Source organism: Gymnogyps californianus, chromosome 3, assembly GCF_018139145.2.
Source record: "Gymnogyps californianus isolate 813 chromosome 3, ASM1813914v2, whole genome shotgun sequence".
NCBI lineage: Eukaryota > Metazoa > Chordata > Aves > Accipitriformes > Cathartidae > Gymnogyps > Gymnogyps californianus.
Window position 1 is genome coordinate 82,012,229 of NC_059473.1, and position 20,115 is coordinate 82,032,343.

A 20,115-nucleotide genomic window follows, 5' to 3' on the forward strand; every position below is an offset into this window, starting at 1 on the left:
ATACATGTAAGGCTCTGCCTTTCCAGGGGAAAGAGGGAAATGCTAATGCCATTCTCCAGGCTCATAACAAGGCCTGAAATACAACTCTCACCAGCTGTTTCCAGGAACGATAAGATATTCAGACTGGAATAAGAACAGAAAAGAACAATTACTAGAACCAGAAGAATGGAGAACTATGAAAATTCACATAAATTTGTTTTTAAAAACACGGCTCAGAGGTGTATGCTTGCTCTCTATAAATCAGGATCAAATACAGCAGAAAGGGTAAAGCACTGTTTAAATTAAAGGCCAAAACTGGTACAAGAGCAATTGGGTAGACTGCTGTCAGGAGGTATTAAAGGCTGATAACTGGAAGGTGATTTTTACCTTCCAGAACAGTGATGTCCTGTGATAGCCTTCAGTAGTAGTGGAAGTAAAATCATTGTTTCTGAGATGAAATTACTCTGTTACAAGGAGGTCTTTTCTGATCTTGTTGCCTGTGACAGTCGATGGCTCAGTTCTGTGACAAGGTTTATCTCTTCCAATCTTGGGTTCCTGCTTTTCCTAAAACTAGCAAAAAATCCCCAACATGTTAAACAAAGTACCCAGTACCCTACAACATACCTCAGCTGTTCTGTTCTTTATTCCTCGCTGAGATGGGAAGCTAAGTGTCTCTGCACTGAGACAGCATGCTGTCAGTTTACTCTGATTTCTATGATTCTGTTTTAGATCTGTTTCAGAAATAAAAAACAAGCTAATGTTAAAAATGTGGGACTTCCCATGATGACACTTGGCACAGCAACTGACATATGTCTCTAAGTGATGTTATCTGACTTGACTGGGAGATTTAGTCAAACAGTAATATATTTTTGGACCAGAATATCTTGGACAAACTTCTGTTGCTATTGCTAATCTAATGCTAAACATTAGATAATGTTGTTATCCAACAACAAATTAGATGATAGTTGAACTACTTGGAAATATTCATCGCTAGATATGGTTAAATGAGGGAAGGCACAGAGGCAGAGTTGTAGCACAGAAATGGCTGCCATTTCTTTGTGCAGTTTTTCATAACGGGTACTGAGCAAGATTCGGTTTCACAAGATTTTACAGGCTTATCCAATTGTACAGATGCGAGCAAATTTTTTTCAGCCTAACTTCGATTGCCCAAGCCAGTCATCTGGGTCTCTCCATGGAGAGGCACTACTGAGAGTAATACGTATCATCTTTGTCATATACCTATCTAAGACAGGATAAATTGCCCCCGGAGTTCTGTTTCTCTGCAGTGATTATAGGAGCCAAGATCACTTGGAGACATTAGAGGTCTAAATTTCAAACTGAGAAAATTAGCTTAGAAGAATCCCACCCTCAGTTAAAAGGAGAAAAGATAGTATAAGTTTTTCCTGATAAATATTAAGAAGATTTTTCAGTCACTAGGGGAAAATAACATGTACAGAGATGATCCAAGAGGGAGCACAGTGCATGCTTACCAGCACAAAAGGGCTACAAGACAGTGTTAAGTGAGTATAGGATTGCTGCTGTTGGACCTGCGCTTCTCAGGGACCAAGGATCTAGGTAAAGCCCAAGTGAGACCAGAAGGGAAGTGGACTGTGGTTAATGTCAGAGCTGGAAATTTAAAAGAGCTTCCTCCAAGTCAAGCTGGTTTGCTGGGAACGGTTAGATTTTGCAGGGGAGGACAGGCCTCGGTGGGAGGATGACTTTAAAGCTGGTGTTACTTGCCGTTGCAGACATAGCCCATAAGGGATGCCATTTTCATCTTTCCTATTTGAAGAAAGGGTATGTGCTTGTGTTTTTAAATGTGATACCTATAAATCATCTTGTCTTTGACCTGAAAGATCACTTCCAAATTAACACTTAAGCTTCTAGTTAATGAAGACTCTCTGTCCAGGAGGGTATAAATAAATTCTGATGATAGCACACAACGCAGTCAGAGGAGATAAATAATGACTGATGACAACACATAAGGTACTTGTCTTGTTCCTTGAAGTTGTGACTGGAGTGACAGCCAGTATATGGATTATCACATTGTCGTGTCTGCTCCACACTTCTTTTTTTAATGGATTAGGATCATTCAAATCTATTTTTTTAATGAGTTTAATCTGTAGAAGTAGAATTGAAGAGAAGGTAGGGCTAACCACAGATTTGACATATTCACAGATTTTGCAGAACAGCAGTTGTGCTTTTGTACATTTTTCATAGGGTGTTTCAGAGATGGAAATTAACCTGGCATGAGTGGAAGGATGAATTGACCAGCTAATATCTTTGGCTTGAGAAACTGCTGAGAAGTTTTCAAATCTGTGGCAAGAAGGTAGAAAACACTGAAAGGACGAAAAGAAAGAAGTTTGAAATCGAGGCTATCACTGTTATTTTCCTGGCTTCCCTTTTTTTTTTTTTTTTTTTTGGTAAAATGATAGTTTTAGCAGAAGGCAAGCACCACTGTCTTAGTAAAATATAAGAAAGTTATAAACTATAAAATGTGGCCAAAATTATTTGAGATTACAAAGTTGACTGCATAAGTTACCATTTAAATATTGTGACTCTGAGCCACCATAGGAAACTATGTGAAAATCTGTATGAAAATACGTGTCCTGGCCTCTGGACACTGATCTAAAAAGGCATAATTTTCTGAACCTCAGTGTAAAGCATGAGACAGTGGATATTACAACACTTCCCTTTACATCAACAGTGGGATAGCTGTTCAATGTTTATTCTTTGTTGATTAAATTTAGCATTATGCTGGTTTTGGCTGGAGTAGAGTTAATTTTCTTCATAGTAGCTAGTTTTGGATTTGTGCTGGAAACGGTCTTGATAACACAGGGATGTTTTCATTATTGCTGAGCAGTGCTTACACAGAGTCACGGCCTTTGCTGCTCCTCATACTGCTCCACCAGCGAGTAGGCTGGGGGTGCACAAAAAGTTGGGAGGAGACACAGCCAGGATAGCTGACCCCAACTGACCAAAGGGATATTCCATACCATATGACATCATACTCAGCAATAAACTAGGGAGAAGTTTGGCCAGGGAGCCGCTGCTTGGGGACTAGCTGGACATCAGTCAGTTGGTGGTGAGCAATGGTTTTCATTTCCATCAGTTGTCTTTCTTGGGTCTCATTTCTCTCTCTTGGTTATTTTTCTTTTCATTACAATATATTATTATTATTATTATTATTATTATTATTATTATTGTTGTTTCTTTTATTTACATTATTAAACTGTTCTTATCTCACCCCACCCTCACCCTTCCAATTCTCTTCCCCCATCCTGCTGACAGAGGGGAGTGAGCGAGCGGCTGTGTGGTGCTTAGTTGCTGGCTGGGGTTAAACCATGACAAGCATAAAGTGTGCAAGTTTAGAATTTGAGATGCTCATTCTGAGTTCAAACATAATTTCCAATTTAGTATGATTTATCCTGTTAATGTGACTGAAATAATAAAGCAGAAAAAGACCATTTTAACTTTTTCGTGAAATGACATGTACAGGCAGTTTTCAGATGCTTTGAAACCTGTGTGTGAGCATAATGGTACCATTTGATGCCTTGCAGGAAACACAGCTTGGGGCTTTTCTTTTCCTGGAGATTTTGCATCCTTCAATGTTCACAAAGCTAAAGGCACTGGAGGAAAAAAGATCACATATGCGTCATTCTCTCCACAAGCTCCAGTGATTAGTGCCAGCAGATACACTTTATAGATGTCTGGCTTTGGTTTCAGCGTCATAACCAGATGACAGTGAATCATACTTCATAATTTATTAAAAATGTTTGAAAAAAATACTTTTGTCTGGCTCATTCCCTCTAGCTTAAATTTGTTTCTTTGGAAACATAGTTATATCATAGCTTGTAGCATGCAGTGAAGGCAACATGAAAAATATGAAATAAGGAACTCACACAGGTCTTTTTAGGAAATGATGGTCATAAAGTTGGGCTTCTGAATATGGTTTGTGGGTGGCCAGGTGGAGTTCTCCCAGCTGCAGGTTCTTCTGTGTCTTCCAGTAAGAATGACAAATAAACTGGTACTTTGCAGTAGACTGGAAAAAAAAAAATTATTAGAGATACTGAGAGGTAGTCTAGACAAATAGCTTAGACCAGACATGTAATTTATAAGTGAATTTAGGTAATTTTCTATATGGAGACTGTGGATGAGGACCTTTTTAATAACGTCCTGTAATTTAAAAAGTATTTTATAAATATCAGTGCCTTTCAAAGATGCTTTGTGCTTCTTTCCTCGATTTGTATAGAATAAGGCAATTTAAAGTCAGGAATTCTTTCAACTGCATGTATAACGTTCCTCCAAGCCTAAATCAGGGCCTGTACTAAGATAAGGATTACCTTTTGGTAAAGGAATCTAGAAAAGCATATATATCACACAAAAGCTAAGCAGTATAGACATTATGAAACTGGCAAAGCCAAACTCTCAGTACTTAGATGAAGACTCTGCATACGGTTTTAATTCAGTTGCGTTCCCTATGTATGTGTAAACTTCATGAGACTATCTTTAAATATTTCATTGCATGCTGTTTTTTTCCCAGAGGATCATTCCTCTTTCAGCAGTTCCCTTTTTACCTTGAGCACTCAAGAACCTCCTGTCTGCATCTTTAAGCAAGATCCAGCCCTGGGTCAACTGCATTGCAGGAAGGCTCTGATGTCTCCTCCTATTTATGCTAGGCTGATATTTCTAGAGTTCCTATGTCCATCAGACCTGTGTTTATTTTGAACACTTTATAGTTTTCCAAGGAGAATATGGATAATTGTGCTGATGTTAATAAATTAAATAGCCCATTCAACCTCACTGGAAAGCAAAATTATGAACAACATATTTTTGTTGAGCCTAAAATCTTTAGTTCGAAATAATACCTTTGGGTTGACAAACTTCCCCTGACTCTAAAACAGTGATTCTGACAGTGTACTTATTTGTGTGCAGTTCAGTTTTGAGGTCTGCTCTCTCAACAGTATAGCTGGCAAACAATACAGTAACTATGTCAAGTAATCATCTTCGTGTCTTCCAATTTATTTCAGAACCTGGAAGAAAACTATCCCAGATATCTGCATCTGCAATCTGACTATAGCAGATTTGGTTCATATCATTAGCACGCCCTTTCTCATTCACCAGTGGGCACGTGGAGGTGAGTAGGTTTTTGGCAGTCCTCTTTGCGCCATCATTACCTCCCTGGACACATGCAACCAGTTTACATGCAGTGCCATTATGATCACAATGAGTTTGGACAGGTACGTGGTTTCACATTTCCATTCTGTACCCCAGGACAATAATATCTGATTGTGCTTATGCAAAGCTGTAGTAATTCAAGAACGAGAAATGCCATCAGTCACGGTTAATGATTTTTTGAAAACTGCAGGAACCTTTTTCTGATGTTTGTGGAGGTGACAGAAGTATTTTAAGTCTTGCTATAGCATCGTGCTATGCACAAGGCCTTAAGGGATCCTAGTCACTCCCAGTGTTACTGTTCTGGGGCTTATCTTTAGAGATGCAGCTTCTAGTAAAGGCTTAATGTCACTAAAATTAGATTTGTTTTAACCATTCTTGTTTAAGATAAAAAATTGTCTTCCAGGCAGACTGCAGAAGCCTACTGTATCTGTTATTTTTTAAAACCTTTATTAAAATGCAGTAAGAGTACAACAAGAATTTTAGCTTTTATCATAACTACAGATTTCAAAAACAGCTTCTGTATATTCTTGATCTTAAGGAAAAAGTGACCGAATTCAGGAAAGAAAAGTCTACTTTGGACCAAAGAAGTCTTCTTTCATATGTCAGAGAGAGCATGAAGGAAAACAAAAAGACAAACTTTCCTGCATAGCATGAGGCACTGGTCAATCATTAAGAAGACTCTAGGATAAATAAACAGAGTCAATGGGAAGAACGGTTGCTATTGAACTTGTAGCATACAAGACAGCATGCTTCCATGGAAGTGGAATGTAGTCAGTAAAGAGAGGGAGAGAAAAATTATCAGAAAACAGAAAACAGAAAGTAGAAAAATGAAAGTTATAAATAGTTTTGAAATGGATAAAGTATGGCTATCATAAAGAGGCTACACTAATGCATGATATTAGAAGTCTTATTTGGTTGACATACAGTTAAAAAAGAGTCAAGAAATTACCAATTCCTTGGAAGTTCAATTTTAAAAGCTCTGTTCTTATATTTGCATATGAGTAATGTGGCAAATGACAGTCTTTTCCTATATTCCTAAAGAATTTACACATATCAGTATCTTTAATCTTGCTGTTTAGAGAAAAATTTTTATGCAAAAGACAGTAAGTATTAAGGCAGGAAAAAGACATGACATCCCAATGAGGAAAGATAGAATATTAAAACCTGGTATAAAAAATAGTTTATGTCCCAAGTAAAGCCATGTCTTAAAATAGACATTTGTTTTTTTCCAAATTGCTGAGGGTAAGCCTGTGCTTTCTTTTCTATTTTGAGGCAAGTTTTTCCATCTGAAATACACTTGCCTAGGGAAAGCTCTTCAAATTACTTCTCTCCCATTTGTTTTATCACTGCTAATACCAATTATGACACTACAGCCAAGAGAGACAAAGGTTTTTCAGATAACAAGCTCCCAAACTGTTTAGTGCTTGATAGTTTCAGTAAAGCACCTCTGAATCTACCCGGGAGCTTTCATAAAGTGAAAAGATTAAACCAGCTGTTTCGCAAAAAATCAGCAGAGTTTATCAGACTTTGTTTGACTGTAAAATTATCCCACATTCACAATCAAAGCAAGAAACATAATTATGCCTTAGTAAATGCTGTGGCTAATGCAGCATCAGACAGATTCATGTTCTCTTTCACATTTCTCAAAAATAAAAGCACTTCTAAAGGAAGACAGGAGCAGGTCAGACCTGGGGAGGCACTTCCAGAAGAAGCCTGAGCTGAATAAAATGACTACCACACGCAAATTAATATCTGTCATATTGCTGGATAATGTTTTTATTCCCATAAATCCTCTGCTTCATAATAGGAGTGAACTATGTCACACAATGGTCCAACAGAGACTTTAGTATTTCAGCATTTCTTTTTGCAAATCAAATTTCTTTATAAGATCTTAAGAAGTGGCAAAAACAGCTGTTCTCTCCATGGAGCTTTAGGGGTCAATTTATGAGGGGTACAATGTATAAAAGTTTGCTTTTCATTGCTCACTTTAATATGAAATAAAAAACATTAAGGAAAGTTGTAAAAACTCTGCAAGTTGAGTAAGTATATTAAAATTTATAAGAAAGTTTCCTGAACTGACATCAAACACATTTTTTTAATATAGATTCATGTTTAAGCCACAGGCAGACATTACATAAATTAAACCTGGATGGAACTTTGGTAGCAGAACTTTTGCCTACTGGTTAAAAGAAAACTTCATAAGAGCAACGCACAGCACCTGTTCTCTGGACAAGGATGCACATAGGCACACACAGACAACACTCCTAATATAATTTAGCCCCATGTACATGAAGAGTAAATCTGACTGTTAAACAAAAATATCACCATGCAAATCTGGCCTAAGTGAAATCAGAACTGTGTGCGCTGCAGACGGCATCTCCTCGAGCCCAAATATTGATATACTCTTAAGTTGCAGTCTCTGGTGAAACAGGAGAGATGGTGAGATGGGTGAAAAGGGGGTCCAAGTATGATGTCCTACACTAACATTGTTACTTGGAACGTTCCAATAACCACTTGACTTCAACTGAAGATGAACATTGCAATTAGCAATGTTAGTGACTTCTTTAAAATGGCAAAGGAATGCTTTGGCCTATGATATTTTCAAAAAAGAGGCAAGACTTACACGTTCAAAATAACTGATGCAGATTCAGAAGTCACATCATTCCTTATTCCTTCATGGCACAAAAGATGCAGCCGATAAAGCCTATGCCGGACTTTCTTTCTGTGACAGGAGACTGTGAGGCATATATCATTCCCTGTAGCATGAATCCATTGGAGCATGTCACAGGAAAATACCACTGTTTGGGTCCCTTCTTACAGAGTGCATCTGCTTCTGACTACTTCTTCTACATATTTTGGTTACAAGAAAAGGTGTAATCCTCTTGATAGGGGTTCAGTTGCCTGTGATCCAAGGCGTACTTTTGGTATGGCACAGCTATATAGTTTTGTCTCAGCCTCCTGAGAAAGTTGCTAAATGCTAAGCTGTGCAAAACTACCTAGAGTAGAATCATGTGTGCTAAGAAAGGTAGGATAGATTGAAGCCAGAGACAAGATTGTTGAGGTGGAGACAGTTAGCAACTCAAAGGTTCAAGAAGAGCAACACTGGCACGAAGAGGTATAAAACTAATGAAAATCATGGAGTCTGAAGACGCCCCTTCACTTCTATTGACAGCTGTCCAGCAAAGACTCAAGGGTGCCGTACAGGGGTGGTAAGAGTACTAACATTTAACTGAGGAGCTTGCTAGTCCTAGCTGTCTGTTGTCTATTGTAATAGCCAATAAATAATTGCTTTTTGTGAATATCCTGTTTGCAAAGCATCTCTGTGCATGGGAAAAGTTCCCTGAGCAAGTTCCTGAAGTCTGAGAGTTACACAAGGTACCAGTCAATTTTGAGGGCTGCATAAACATTTATTTAGCCTATCCCCTTAAGGCTTCAGGCACGTAAATGGAGAGGTGAAGCTGGGAAGATAAATCTGGAGTAAGTAGCTCTGTGACGGCTGAGAAGAAACAGGCAGGTGTTCCAATTGTTTGCAGCAGCCAAGACTGACAGGCATGAGAAAATGTGTTCCTGGTTTGCCCATTGTGGTAACGTTGCTCTAAGAAATATTTACCAAGGCAGTATCACTGGTAGGGTGGGGTCATATCTCTACGAAAGTCACGGGCTTTCAGTTATTTAAAACCAGAACCACTTGATTTGCCATGGACTAATCCATTTACTCATTCTTCACACTCCTTTTTCTGTCGCTCCTTGCCTCACTTCACATGCAGTCACAAACACCCTAGCTAGAGGAAAAGGTAAAAGCCTTTTAAAAGCTCAATCTCCCGAGCAGTCCTTCATTTGCCGTTGAGTGTAGTACACTTTGCTTCCTCTTGGGGCTATCCTAACAGCAGTACATTTTAAGCCAATTCAGATAATATATTAATAATTAACATTAATCAGATAATTTATACTAATTAGTAATATCAATAATAATAGTGTCAGTATACTATGTTGTGACAATATGCAATACATAGTAGTAATGTTAGACCGTAGGATGTCAAATATGATAGCTTAAGATATGTTCAGAAGTAGGAAGAAAAAAAGTGAGGAAAAATCCAAGCTCTAAGACATGTTTTCCCTCTCCTTGTCCTATATGCATGACAGAAGTATGGCCACATGTTTACCACTTTGCTAGAAATCAGACAAGATGACATGCAGTTAGCTACAACATTGACTAGGAGCGCATGCTCCCATGAAATATTTTCTCTTTCAAAGTGTCACCTTCGCTTTCATGATCATACCATGTACTTTGGTGATGGTTGGTCTCATAGATGTTCCTCCAGGCAGCATTGTAACAGCAAGTTTGGCAGAAATGCAAAAAGAAATGTGGTAATAGGCATGGGTAACAGGCACCACGTACCTGGTGCTTCAACTTTTTGAGAGCTCTGCAGGCTCCATCACTGCCTCCTTCTCCAGCTCTCTGCGTCACAAATGCAGCTCAGACACTCCCGTTATTGTTTGTTTCAGGTAAGTATTCTTCAGACTTTTCCCAACAAAAGACTCTGTTATTACTGATAATTACTTTGACAGATGAGGGCACATGTCTGCCTTTAAGTTCCACTCTCTGAAGTGGAAATTATTCCTTATTTTCAAAACAGCATGTTTTCCCAAATGCACCACTCAAGTTTCATTTCACAGATTCACCATCGGACAATAGGCAAGATTGAAAATTACATCCAAACTGAAACAACCAATAGAAACCCACTGCTGCAAAAGAATGGAAACAAAAGCTGCTTGATAAGTGTTTAGGGTGAGATTAATTTCTTATTGTCTGGGGAAGGGGAAGTCAGAATACCGGCAGGCTGGAATAAGTTTGAGTTCTATCAAGAAAAAGAATGATTTACATTTACATTGAAATGAATTTGTGGTGGTGTTTTCATTCCATCCAGCCTAATGATTTCCTTTGCATCTTTAAGTTCATTAAATGACTTTTTTTCCTTTGCTCAGATAAATATTAAAAATGAGAATTAGAAACCCAGGGAAATTATTCTTTATAGTCACATATTAGTATATGAAAATGTCCAGCAAAATAATTGATCCAGAAAGTGTGAAAAGTCATCTTATGATACTTAAGGGAATACACTTATATGCAGGCCAGATTTTAAAGCACCATTAGTAACCTGCCCTTTACTTTTGTGAGAATGCTATGAAAATTCAGCTGTGTATCCAGGAAAACAATGTCCACACAGCAAAAGGAGCCAGCATCAGCCAACACATAGGCAGTGACAGGCAACTCTGGAGCTGGAAGATGTGGATTCAGTATCTATCCCAGGCTAGAGGGTTCCTTTGCACATGCCATTCCTTCCTTTAATGATCTCCAATGCCCGTTAATGAAGTTAGCTGTATTACAAACTACATTAGTCTGATAACGGCTAGACTGCAGCTCCTATCAAAATGAGTTACACTCACTGTTGATAAGTTTTGAGCTGCGCTGGGCTCTGGTCCTTTGAGCAAAGACAACACCATCCGTCAAGCCACGTGTCACATTGTGCCTTAAGAGCCTCACCCTTTTGCATTGCTAACAGCCCTCTCTCTGAAGCTCCGTAGCTGGCTTTCTGCTGGCAGCTCTGCGCCCGGTCACCCAAGCTGCCGTGGCAGCCTTTCCCAGAGCCTCTGGGGCAGCAGTTTCCCCTTGTTCCCACGCTGTGGATCTTGCACTGTTATCCTCCCGGCCCTGCACCTGCAAACCCAGCAGCGTTGTTACAGTGGGTTCTCATGGGAAGTGACTGCTACCAGCGTGAGAATCGCCCCTTCTTCCCCTCCCTTTTCCTACCCTGTGGTCAAAGCTTCTGGTTGACATTAGCGGACCCAAAAACATGCATGCCCCGAACTTAACGGCAAGTCAGCGTGCAGCCTCAGCAAAGCGTGCTCTCAGCAACACCAACAGCCTCATAGGCAGGAGCAACTGATGAAAACTATGTTGATACCGTGGAAGAAGCATTACAGGGGGAACCACGTACTACACTGGAGAAGAGACCCAGAGAAGGATGCTTGCCTGGAGCCCCCTCATTGCTTCTCTTCCACTCTCTCTCCTTTCATTTTTATTTTTCCCTTAAAGTAATTATATGCCATCAGCTACAGACCCTGCTAATAAATCTCTGTGCATGTGAACCTGTCTCGAAAACCTTTGTGCAATACACAGTTATACACTCTCAAAGAAAGAGCAAATAACCAATGTTTTTATGGTTAGGTACCTTGTGAGCTTAAGCAGATTGAAACAAAAGGGAGATCTCACTGAAACCTTCCTGCTAAGGAGAAGCATATGAAAGCATTAAGGAGTTTTTGTATCACCCAACTGTAGGTACCAGCTACAGTTCAGCCTCTCATTAACGGTAAGCAGTAGGCATGTCTAAGAGGTGATTCACAGGGTGTATGGAGAGCACAGCATAGGATGGAATACCATGTCCTGTCACCTTCCTTGCAGCCAGCAGGAAGAGGGGGGGCCTGGTTAGGTGCACTTCTTACTCCATGTCAGCTACTAATGTCACTTTTCTGTGCTTCCCCCACGCGTCCTATTTCCATCTTACAGACTTTCATTTTCTCACAAATACTTCCTTTAATTCACAGTTTATTTGCTGATTTTTTTGTAACGTCCATGGTAACTTTCTTCAATATTCATTCTTTGGAAACATCTCTGCTGCTGATTTTAAAGAGTTGTAGTATTTGTTCCCTTGCTTTGCATGGAGATGCTGTTGTTTGCACCACTTGAAAAATGAAAGCAAGCTCAAAGCATACATAGTACACAGTGCTTACATGGAGACTAAGAGGTCAAATTTTGCGTAAAGCAGGAGTAATCACAAGCTTTAAGAACCTGAGAAGCCTGTAAATTACTCTCAATTACACAGATCCTGTAAGCAGTATCTGTGTCAGAAGCTATTTCCATGAGGCAGCCAGTGAAACGGGAGAGGAAGCTGTACCAAGCATGGTACAAAGTAGTTCTACCATTGCAAATGTAGAGGATTTCTGTTCTTTCTGTCACTATCATGAGGATTGAGAATAACTGCATGAAATTAGACATAGCTTTTTAAGATATCATATGCCAGAAGAGCCTTTTGCTGATTCTAGCAATAATGGCCATTACTTTAACCTTATTTAGTGAAAAGAACTTGATTGTTACAAAGCTTGAATAATGAAAGAAATCTATTTCATACTCATATTCAAGCAAGACTGAAAATAATTTATTATCCCATGAAATATGTATCCTTCTTGATCTTATGCAATGGTTCCTGATCTTCATTGGCCCAAGGGCAACAACACCAAGAAACTGAGGTGCTGCAGGCACCTTGTTCTGACAGGCTGGCAAACCTGATCTGTGAAAAACAAGTACAGGACCTTAAGCAACATCCCAAGGTCTTGCAGGCAACATGTTGCCAGCTCCTACAGACAAGGATCCTCTGATTTGTATCAGATATTTACATCATATAAAATACAAGTATGGCTATGGATTTATACAGATACAGCAACACAGAAAAGGAATGACAGGTTTTGAAAGTTGCTACTGCCCAGTTAATGATATTTCCAGTTATTTACTGATACCAGTACTGGACTATTTAATCCACAGTCTAATTAAACTTGAGGTTTTAGCCTGGCAAACACATTCATCAGCATTCAGTCACTTGCTAAGCTTCTGCACTCAGCTGTACTGAAGAAAATTCATAACAGTGTTCCTGGTTTTAGTAGCGTAAATGTAGACACATACCAGGGTATCTGAAAACAAAATGCAATGTTCAATTTGCACACATTGCAGTTGGTATTATAAACGCCTATCTCGCTTCAAGTGTTTTTAACAATGTAAATCTAGAATACCTCCACCAAACTGTTCCTTTCTTTCTAATACTTTAATCAACCTAATACATATCTACACCTGTTTTTCTTTCATAAAATACTTTTAAGAAGGAATCACATTATTATGAAGACTGTTCCTTGCAGGCTTTTATTGTGTTTTTTCCGCATTTTTCTCACTTGATCTGTGAATAACATAAACAGTTAACTGATAGAGAGTCATTTCTAGCTAAGGTATAAGTTGAGAGTGATAGAGAATTAGTCTCTTATGTTACTACCTATTTAATGGCCCTTGTGCAAAACACACCAAAAATACTAGTTTCTGGGGAAAAAAAGTGTTCTGTAAGAATGATGTACTTTCCAAATCGGCTTTTTTATATAGTTGAGCACAAGCGCTGTGGGATTCCACGTGTAGATGATAACCCTTTAGAATAAGAGTGCCTTCTTAGGCGGTACCTGAAACCGTCATAACATTCATATTATTACACTAGCTTGGACTTTTTTGTTTTGTTGAACTGTCATTTTTTTCTGCTCTACAAGCACTAAAATTCATTGAAAATTTCACCAGTATTTAAATATTTCTCAGTTTTATCCTTTCAACTTGTATGGGTTTTAAATACTCTAACATGAAGTCCACAGGATGGAATTTGGTAGAGAAGCTGCTAATACTCAATCACCAAGAAAATTATTTCCAAGTATTGTTTAAAATCCTAATAATTTGTCCTTCTCATAGCAGGTAGTAAATCACTCATTTTCAGTTAATTTCAAAAAATTACAGTTTCAAAAGATTTCTGTGACTATGATTCAGAGTTTTCAGTCTTTTTAAAAGAAACTGAGTCAATCTAACTCCACAAGAGAGCTGTGTTCACTGCTACTACCTAAAACTCTTCCAGCATTTTGCATGAAAAAAGGCATGTGTGATATAGTTGAAGAGGACAGAATGAAATTTTTATTCCATTTTGTAGAGGCTGGTCATAAAATAGATATTTTCTACCAAAAAAAAAAAAGCCCCAAAGCTTCCTCCCTCCTTTTTTGTGTAAAATGTTGAGTAGAGCTTTCATTTAGCTCTATTACTCGTTATTAATTGACAAATTATGAATTGATAAATGGATGAACTGAGTTCTCTCCATAAGTTACATCTCCACCATTTCTCTTCAGCATTACGGTTCCTCACCCACCTACCAGCTCCTGCTGCCAGAGGTTGAGTTCTTCCACCTGTCCTTTTCCCTGTCGCAGGGAGTGAGTTGGTGGACATGGGGCCAAGACAGAACCATAAGCCTCGTCACCCACAATCTGGGTGGCAATGGGTACAGATGCCACTAGCAGGGCTAGGACCTCAGCAGTAGACCTCTCATCACATATTGGGGGGGACTGTAACTGATCATATCCTTAAGCTGGCAGCAATCTGATGAGAATCACCCCTCTGCCAGGGACTCTACCAGGAGACCCTGCTGACGAGAACTGTATCTGTGGCAGCTGGCCTGTGCAGCACCAAAGTGAGGTCAGTTGGTGCTAGTTTCTGGTTGTCTCATGTGGTTATATCACCTCAAAGCCATCGCAGGGCAGTGCTGCAGTTCCCTTCAAACTACTTTACAGAGCACAGAGAGTTTGACAGCCACAAAGCAGTACCACGACCCTGGGCAATGGAAATTTTCAGCCTCTGTCACATACTGTCTGCACCCAGTACATTTTGGCCAGGCCTACAGCTGGTCCCAGTATGCCAGATTCTGTGTGTGCAAAGGATGGAAAGAAAAAGGAAGAAATTCATTGTTAGGTTTCTTTATGTTTGTTGAATTTATTCTAATATGATCTGATACTATTCTTCCCAACAATGTTGTTAAACTGTGAAGTAGTGGTCATGTTAGTAGTTAGCCTGATCTCATCTGGAAATGAAAAGGTGTACCAAATGCAGGGGACTTTGTACCTATCCTACTCACTCCTGAAAAAAATAGAGGGAAAATACACCCCCCTTTAACATCCCCTTCTTTTTTATGACATGTGAATTGTTGCATTTAATATTCTGCTTTCAGCTCAAAGATTGCCCACTTTAATCCATTTTGATCTGTTAGATTAACGTTCACCCTAACGTTTGACAAAATGTGAAGGTCATGAAACAGAAGCTGAATTTGTTTTGTATCACAAGCCGCTGCTAATGGAAGGTTACTTCTAAGGTAGTAAAGTCTTTCAGTTGTATCTTCAGTTATGTGGAGACTAAACATTTAAATTACAACTGTAAAAGACTTGAGCTCTCCTAGAGCTCAGATATATCAGAACATCCCATAATTTTTTTTAAAATAGCAGTCTTGCCTGTATGAAATTATCTCCAGTCCTTTTCCAGAACTAACTTCATCTCAGATTTCGTCTCTGTTTGCTTCTTGTACGAGGTTTTAAATTCTAACTCCTAAATGCTAATCTATTATAATTTATTAAAAACTCTTATCATATTAACTAAATAATGTTGTGATCAAAAACATAATCAGTTACAACAACTCTTGTTGAATGTCAAGGGAATTGCTTGAATAAAAGCCATTCTGACATGTTGTACTAGACAACTTCTAAAAAATGCAGTTTCGTTCCTTTGCAATTGCTATTCTTAGAATTTTTATTTTGCGGTCAACAATATTAACCTCAATATTTCATTGTTTTTCTATTATATTGCTCTGATACCTGCTTTTACAGGTACCTCGTGTTTGTCCAGCCATTTCACCTAACCCACCTGAGAACAAGATCAAAGACAACCCGAGTCAATTTACGTTTATGGGTGACATCACTTATTCTTATGTTCCCTGTGTGGGTCTACTCAAAAGTAATAAAGTTCAAAGACGGTTTGGAAAGTTGTGCTTTTGATCTAACCTCACCTGATGATGTTCTCTGGTAAGCTTTCAAAGCTCAGGGGATCATGTCTTCAGTTGGTGTTGAGGATACCACCCTTTTTGTCTTTGACATCCCTGACAGGCAGACCGATGGATAGACGGACGGACGGATGGATGGATGGATGGATGGATAGATGGATGGAATAGAATTAAAGGCTGAACCTGAGCCTTGTATCATTCAAATCATTGCATCTCAGATTGTATTGGTAATATAGAAGCAGCCCCAGCACGATCGAGTCCAGCAAGATAGCTCCCACATAGCAAATGTAACGGTGAGGGACCTCTGTTTCTGCTTATCTTCTCTTGCTGCATTTAGGTAACTGTTGTTCACAAATGGGATCTCATTGCCCTTTCTGACCTGGCAGACTGTCATGTTTGGAAGGTAGAGATCACAGAAGAGATTAAACGCTCCTCAGATTGCATACATGACTTTCCAGTATCTCATGGCCAAGCAGATTCCTGCCTATTTGTTGAATTCAAGCTAGCTTGTTGAGTGATGACTAGCAAGTGACATAAAAGAAAATTTTCAAAACCTTACATAACAGAAAGAAAATTGTGGCTGATACTGCATGTTTTTTATATTAGCATGTTCGTTTGGATAAGGAAGGTATTTTTGGAGTGAGTATGCCAATTGTCTCTAATTAGCACACTTGAGTTCACATTATTCAGCAGTCTCAGAGCACATGATCTGTATTCTTTTCAGGTGAAATCAGACTGGAAAAAGTGCTCTGGGCACTCAATGAATGGACTCCAACTACTGTTGTGTACTCAGTCCTCAATCCACAGGATCCAATTAGAGAAAATTCAAAGTTAAACCCCTTAACATGAGTGTAATGTGTCATGTCATAAGCACCAAGTACTTCACTCTACAGATTTTCACTACTCATTTGTACTACTTGTTAATATAGACAAAGCCTAAAAGAGTGTATTTGAACCTTTTTTGTTCCAGCCTCCCTTCCCCCTCCCCCCCTTCAACTGAACTGCAACCAGATTTTTAACAGCACTAATTCTAACTTCAGAGCACCAGGAAAAAAGTGTGTAACAGTACAGAAGTTAAATATTTTAATATCAACAAAGCTTGATGAAATTCACTGCTGAAGAATTAAGGTATTAGTAAATACAATCCCTGAAATATGACTGATTATTTTCAAGAACTTGTGAAGCACATAATACCCCCAACAGCCTGAAAGAAACCAAAGAAAATAGGAGAAAAACAGGGTTGAAATGATTTGGGGAATTCAGTCTAGTTCATCCTCTCTCAGATGGCATGACCAATTGTCAGAGGCTTGTTTAATTCCACATTAGAGGTTTTAACACAGAAAAGTATGAAGACAAGCAAAAGGAGACTCTGGTAAATAGAGTAAAAAACAATGAACTTCAATAACCAGAAAGTTTAACAAATTATTAAACTCTCAATCTGTAAGGTGACAAGAAAAACTATGTCTATTTGTCGGGAACTTATTATAACAAAACAATGTAATTTCCTTCTTTGATGGAATTTCTTCACTTGATAAAGAATAAACAGAAACAAAATAACTTGAATTGTAACAAAATACCAGCAAACCAACTAAGAAAGATGTTGTAGATTAGATTACACTAATGATGCAAGAATGGTTGAAAAAACTGTGCTTGGAAGGTGGTCATCACTGGTTTACTATCAGACTAGCAAAATATCAGGGGACTAAGCAGACTGTGTCCTGCATAAATGCTTGCAAAAATTTTCACTAATTATACAGGTGCTGGAAAAAGCGCACACATATAGAATTTGGAAAGCTGAGAGGTATAATTTTTAGTTATCTTCTTGTAGTCAACAGTATTCCTAGAAGTGCTGAACACAGACTTTAATACTTAAGAGTACTTGCCATTCTAGGTACTTGCTGCTACCTAAAACAGGCTCCATCACAAATCAGAGACCACTTTATGAAAAATGTCATTTATATTTTTTTACATTTATGAGATGGTCTTTGTGTAATCACCTTGTTTGTTCTTTTTGCATTTTGTTTTACAGGTATACATTTTATCTTACTATAACAACTTTCTTTTTTCCTTTACCACTGATATTTATTTGTTATATTTTAATTTTACATTACACGTGGGAGATGTATCAGCAAAACAAGAAAGCAGGAAGGTAAAGTATTATTATGCTTCTTCTTATTTCTCATGCTCTGCTCAGACTGGAAAGTTTTTATATGTAACAGGCCAAAAGGAACAGTCCTAAAACAACATTTAGGCACTGCATCATGTAACTTTCAGTGCTTCAGACACTGCGTTAGGTTCCCAGGAAACAGACTAGGGATGGGATTCAGGGGAGGGAGCAAGATAACCCAGTTAGTTAGAAGGAAACACTGTGGAGAAAGTTACGGCTGAAGTCCTCAGCTTATCCGAGGACAACAAAAAGACATAATCCAACCCTGCACTTCTGGCTGCAGGAGGGCACCTGCCCATCCAGGTCTTGTGGCTCCAAGCTCTCAGTTCAGGGATTAGGAACCCCTGGTATAACATGGGTGCCAGGTCTGGTACCAGCTGCCATGCCCCAAGGAGCTGCAGGTTGGGTGCCTCCGGGCTGCATTGCCCCTTCTGTGGGAAGGGGACTCCAGGCCCCACAAGGATCCCTAGCCACTGTTCACAGCCTGGGGAAGTCTAGGCAATAAAAGAAAATTGACACTTGAAACAGATGAAATACAATTTCCCAGTTTCCGTGACAGCAGCTCCTGGTCAGCATGTTTGAGTTCTAGGACTACGTGCTTTGGATTTCAGCTTGTACCAATTTTATATGAAAAAGGAAATTGATTTCCATTTTAGTGTGGTTTTTAGTTCCTCAGGCAGGAGGATCATTTACTTCTTTGCTCTAAGTCTCCTTTAAGCTTATAATAGTCATGTTTTAACTGGATATTTTTGTTCCAGTTGTTAGCAAAAAACCGTAGTCATAGATGAAAAGGGATGCAAAGCTATATAGCTCTCATGTTGAAAAAGTAAGCATTTTTAATGAAAATAATTGTCAGTATTTCATCAAATATACATAAACAATTCTCAGCAGCTCCTGTATGTGTGTGGCATAGGATCAAATTCAGCCTAAACAGAAGAAACAATAATGTGCAAACAACAAAAAAATTAAGTCATTGAGAGCTGGCCTTGGCTTGCGCTGTAGGTGAATTAGGTCTCAAATAACTGCCATTCATTAGTACACTCGATCCATGCCATCATTTTCCCACCTTGACTTTCCAAGTCCAAAGAAGCGATCCTTTGTTTTGCAGTTACACCACCAGTATCCCCAGGCAGAGTCATGAGGCTCACTGAGATGGCGCTTGCTCTGGTCAGCGTGTTTGTGGTGAGCGCTGCCCCTTTCCATGTGATCCAGCTCATGAATCTTCAGGTTTCTCAGCCGACCCTGACCTTCTACGTGAGCTACTACATCTCCCTCTGCCTCAGCTACCCCAGCAGCAGCATTAATCCCTTTCTCTACACCCTGCTTAGTGGGAACTTCCAGAAGCATCTCCGGTGGTGCACAAACGTGGAAGTCAGGATGGCAGAACGGGATGTCAATGTCATCGAAAACACCTTCAAGTCAAGTTTTTGAAAGGAGGGTCTTCTCCCAAGAAAAATGCATTATCTATATGTAGATTTTATCAGTTGCAATAGATGGGCCTGATTTCACTTCCTTCATGAAAGTGTAACTCAAAAGTGGCCTTGTTGCTGGAATTGCATCAGTGTCAAGCTGATGTAAGAAGAGGATCTGCACCACTGTTTGAAAGGTTAGAGCTCCCAGAGGAGGGATTTTCTGCAAAAATATTCTTCATTACTCTGCCATTGCCTTTTTTAATGATGATTTGTACATAGATGAACCAAATGTATGGAGACAAAAGTGGATTTTAAAAAACTGTAGTCCTCTGGTAATAAGAAGATAGAGTGACTGTGGCAGGCATTTGGGATCTGACGCTGCGTGTGAAGTCATGGAAACTGTAAGTTAATGACCAAAAAGAGACTTAGTTACTGATGACTCAGAACGGGGTAACTATTGATTTTTATCCTATCTACAGCTGTCTCATCTGGCACTCGCTTGCAGCTATTAAAGTCAGGGGAGAGACATAAAAGGCCCTTTTGGAGGAATACTACTTTTGAATTAACCTTTGTACATATTCTTGCAAACAAAGAAGTGAATTCACAGTGTGCGTCATTGGAAATTATTAAACCTAAGCTTTGAAAAGAATTGTATGTTTCAGGGATATGTCTTTGCTTCTCTTTTCTCAAAATCCCTGCTTCCAAG

At 39.0% G+C, this 20,115-nt stretch overlaps 1 protein-coding gene across 1 annotated transcript in view; it reads left to right on the top strand.

Annotated features, from left to right (window-relative positions):
• MCHR2 (melanin concentrating hormone receptor 2) overlaps positions 1 to 19,451 on the top strand; it is a 31,247-nt gene extending 11,796 nt beyond the window's left edge. Inside the window, 5 exon segments of the mRNA XM_050893963.1 lie at positions 5,010 to 5,219; positions 15,658 to 15,852; positions 17,860 to 17,979; positions 19,106 to 19,126; positions 19,128 to 19,451. Coding sequence (XP_050749920.1) covers positions 5,010 to 5,219; positions 15,658 to 15,852; positions 17,860 to 17,979; positions 19,106 to 19,126; positions 19,128 to 19,428 — 847 coding nt within the window. The 3' untranslated portion in view covers positions 19,429 to 19,451.
• The last annotated feature ends 664 nt before the right edge of the window (positions 19,452 to 20,115 follow it).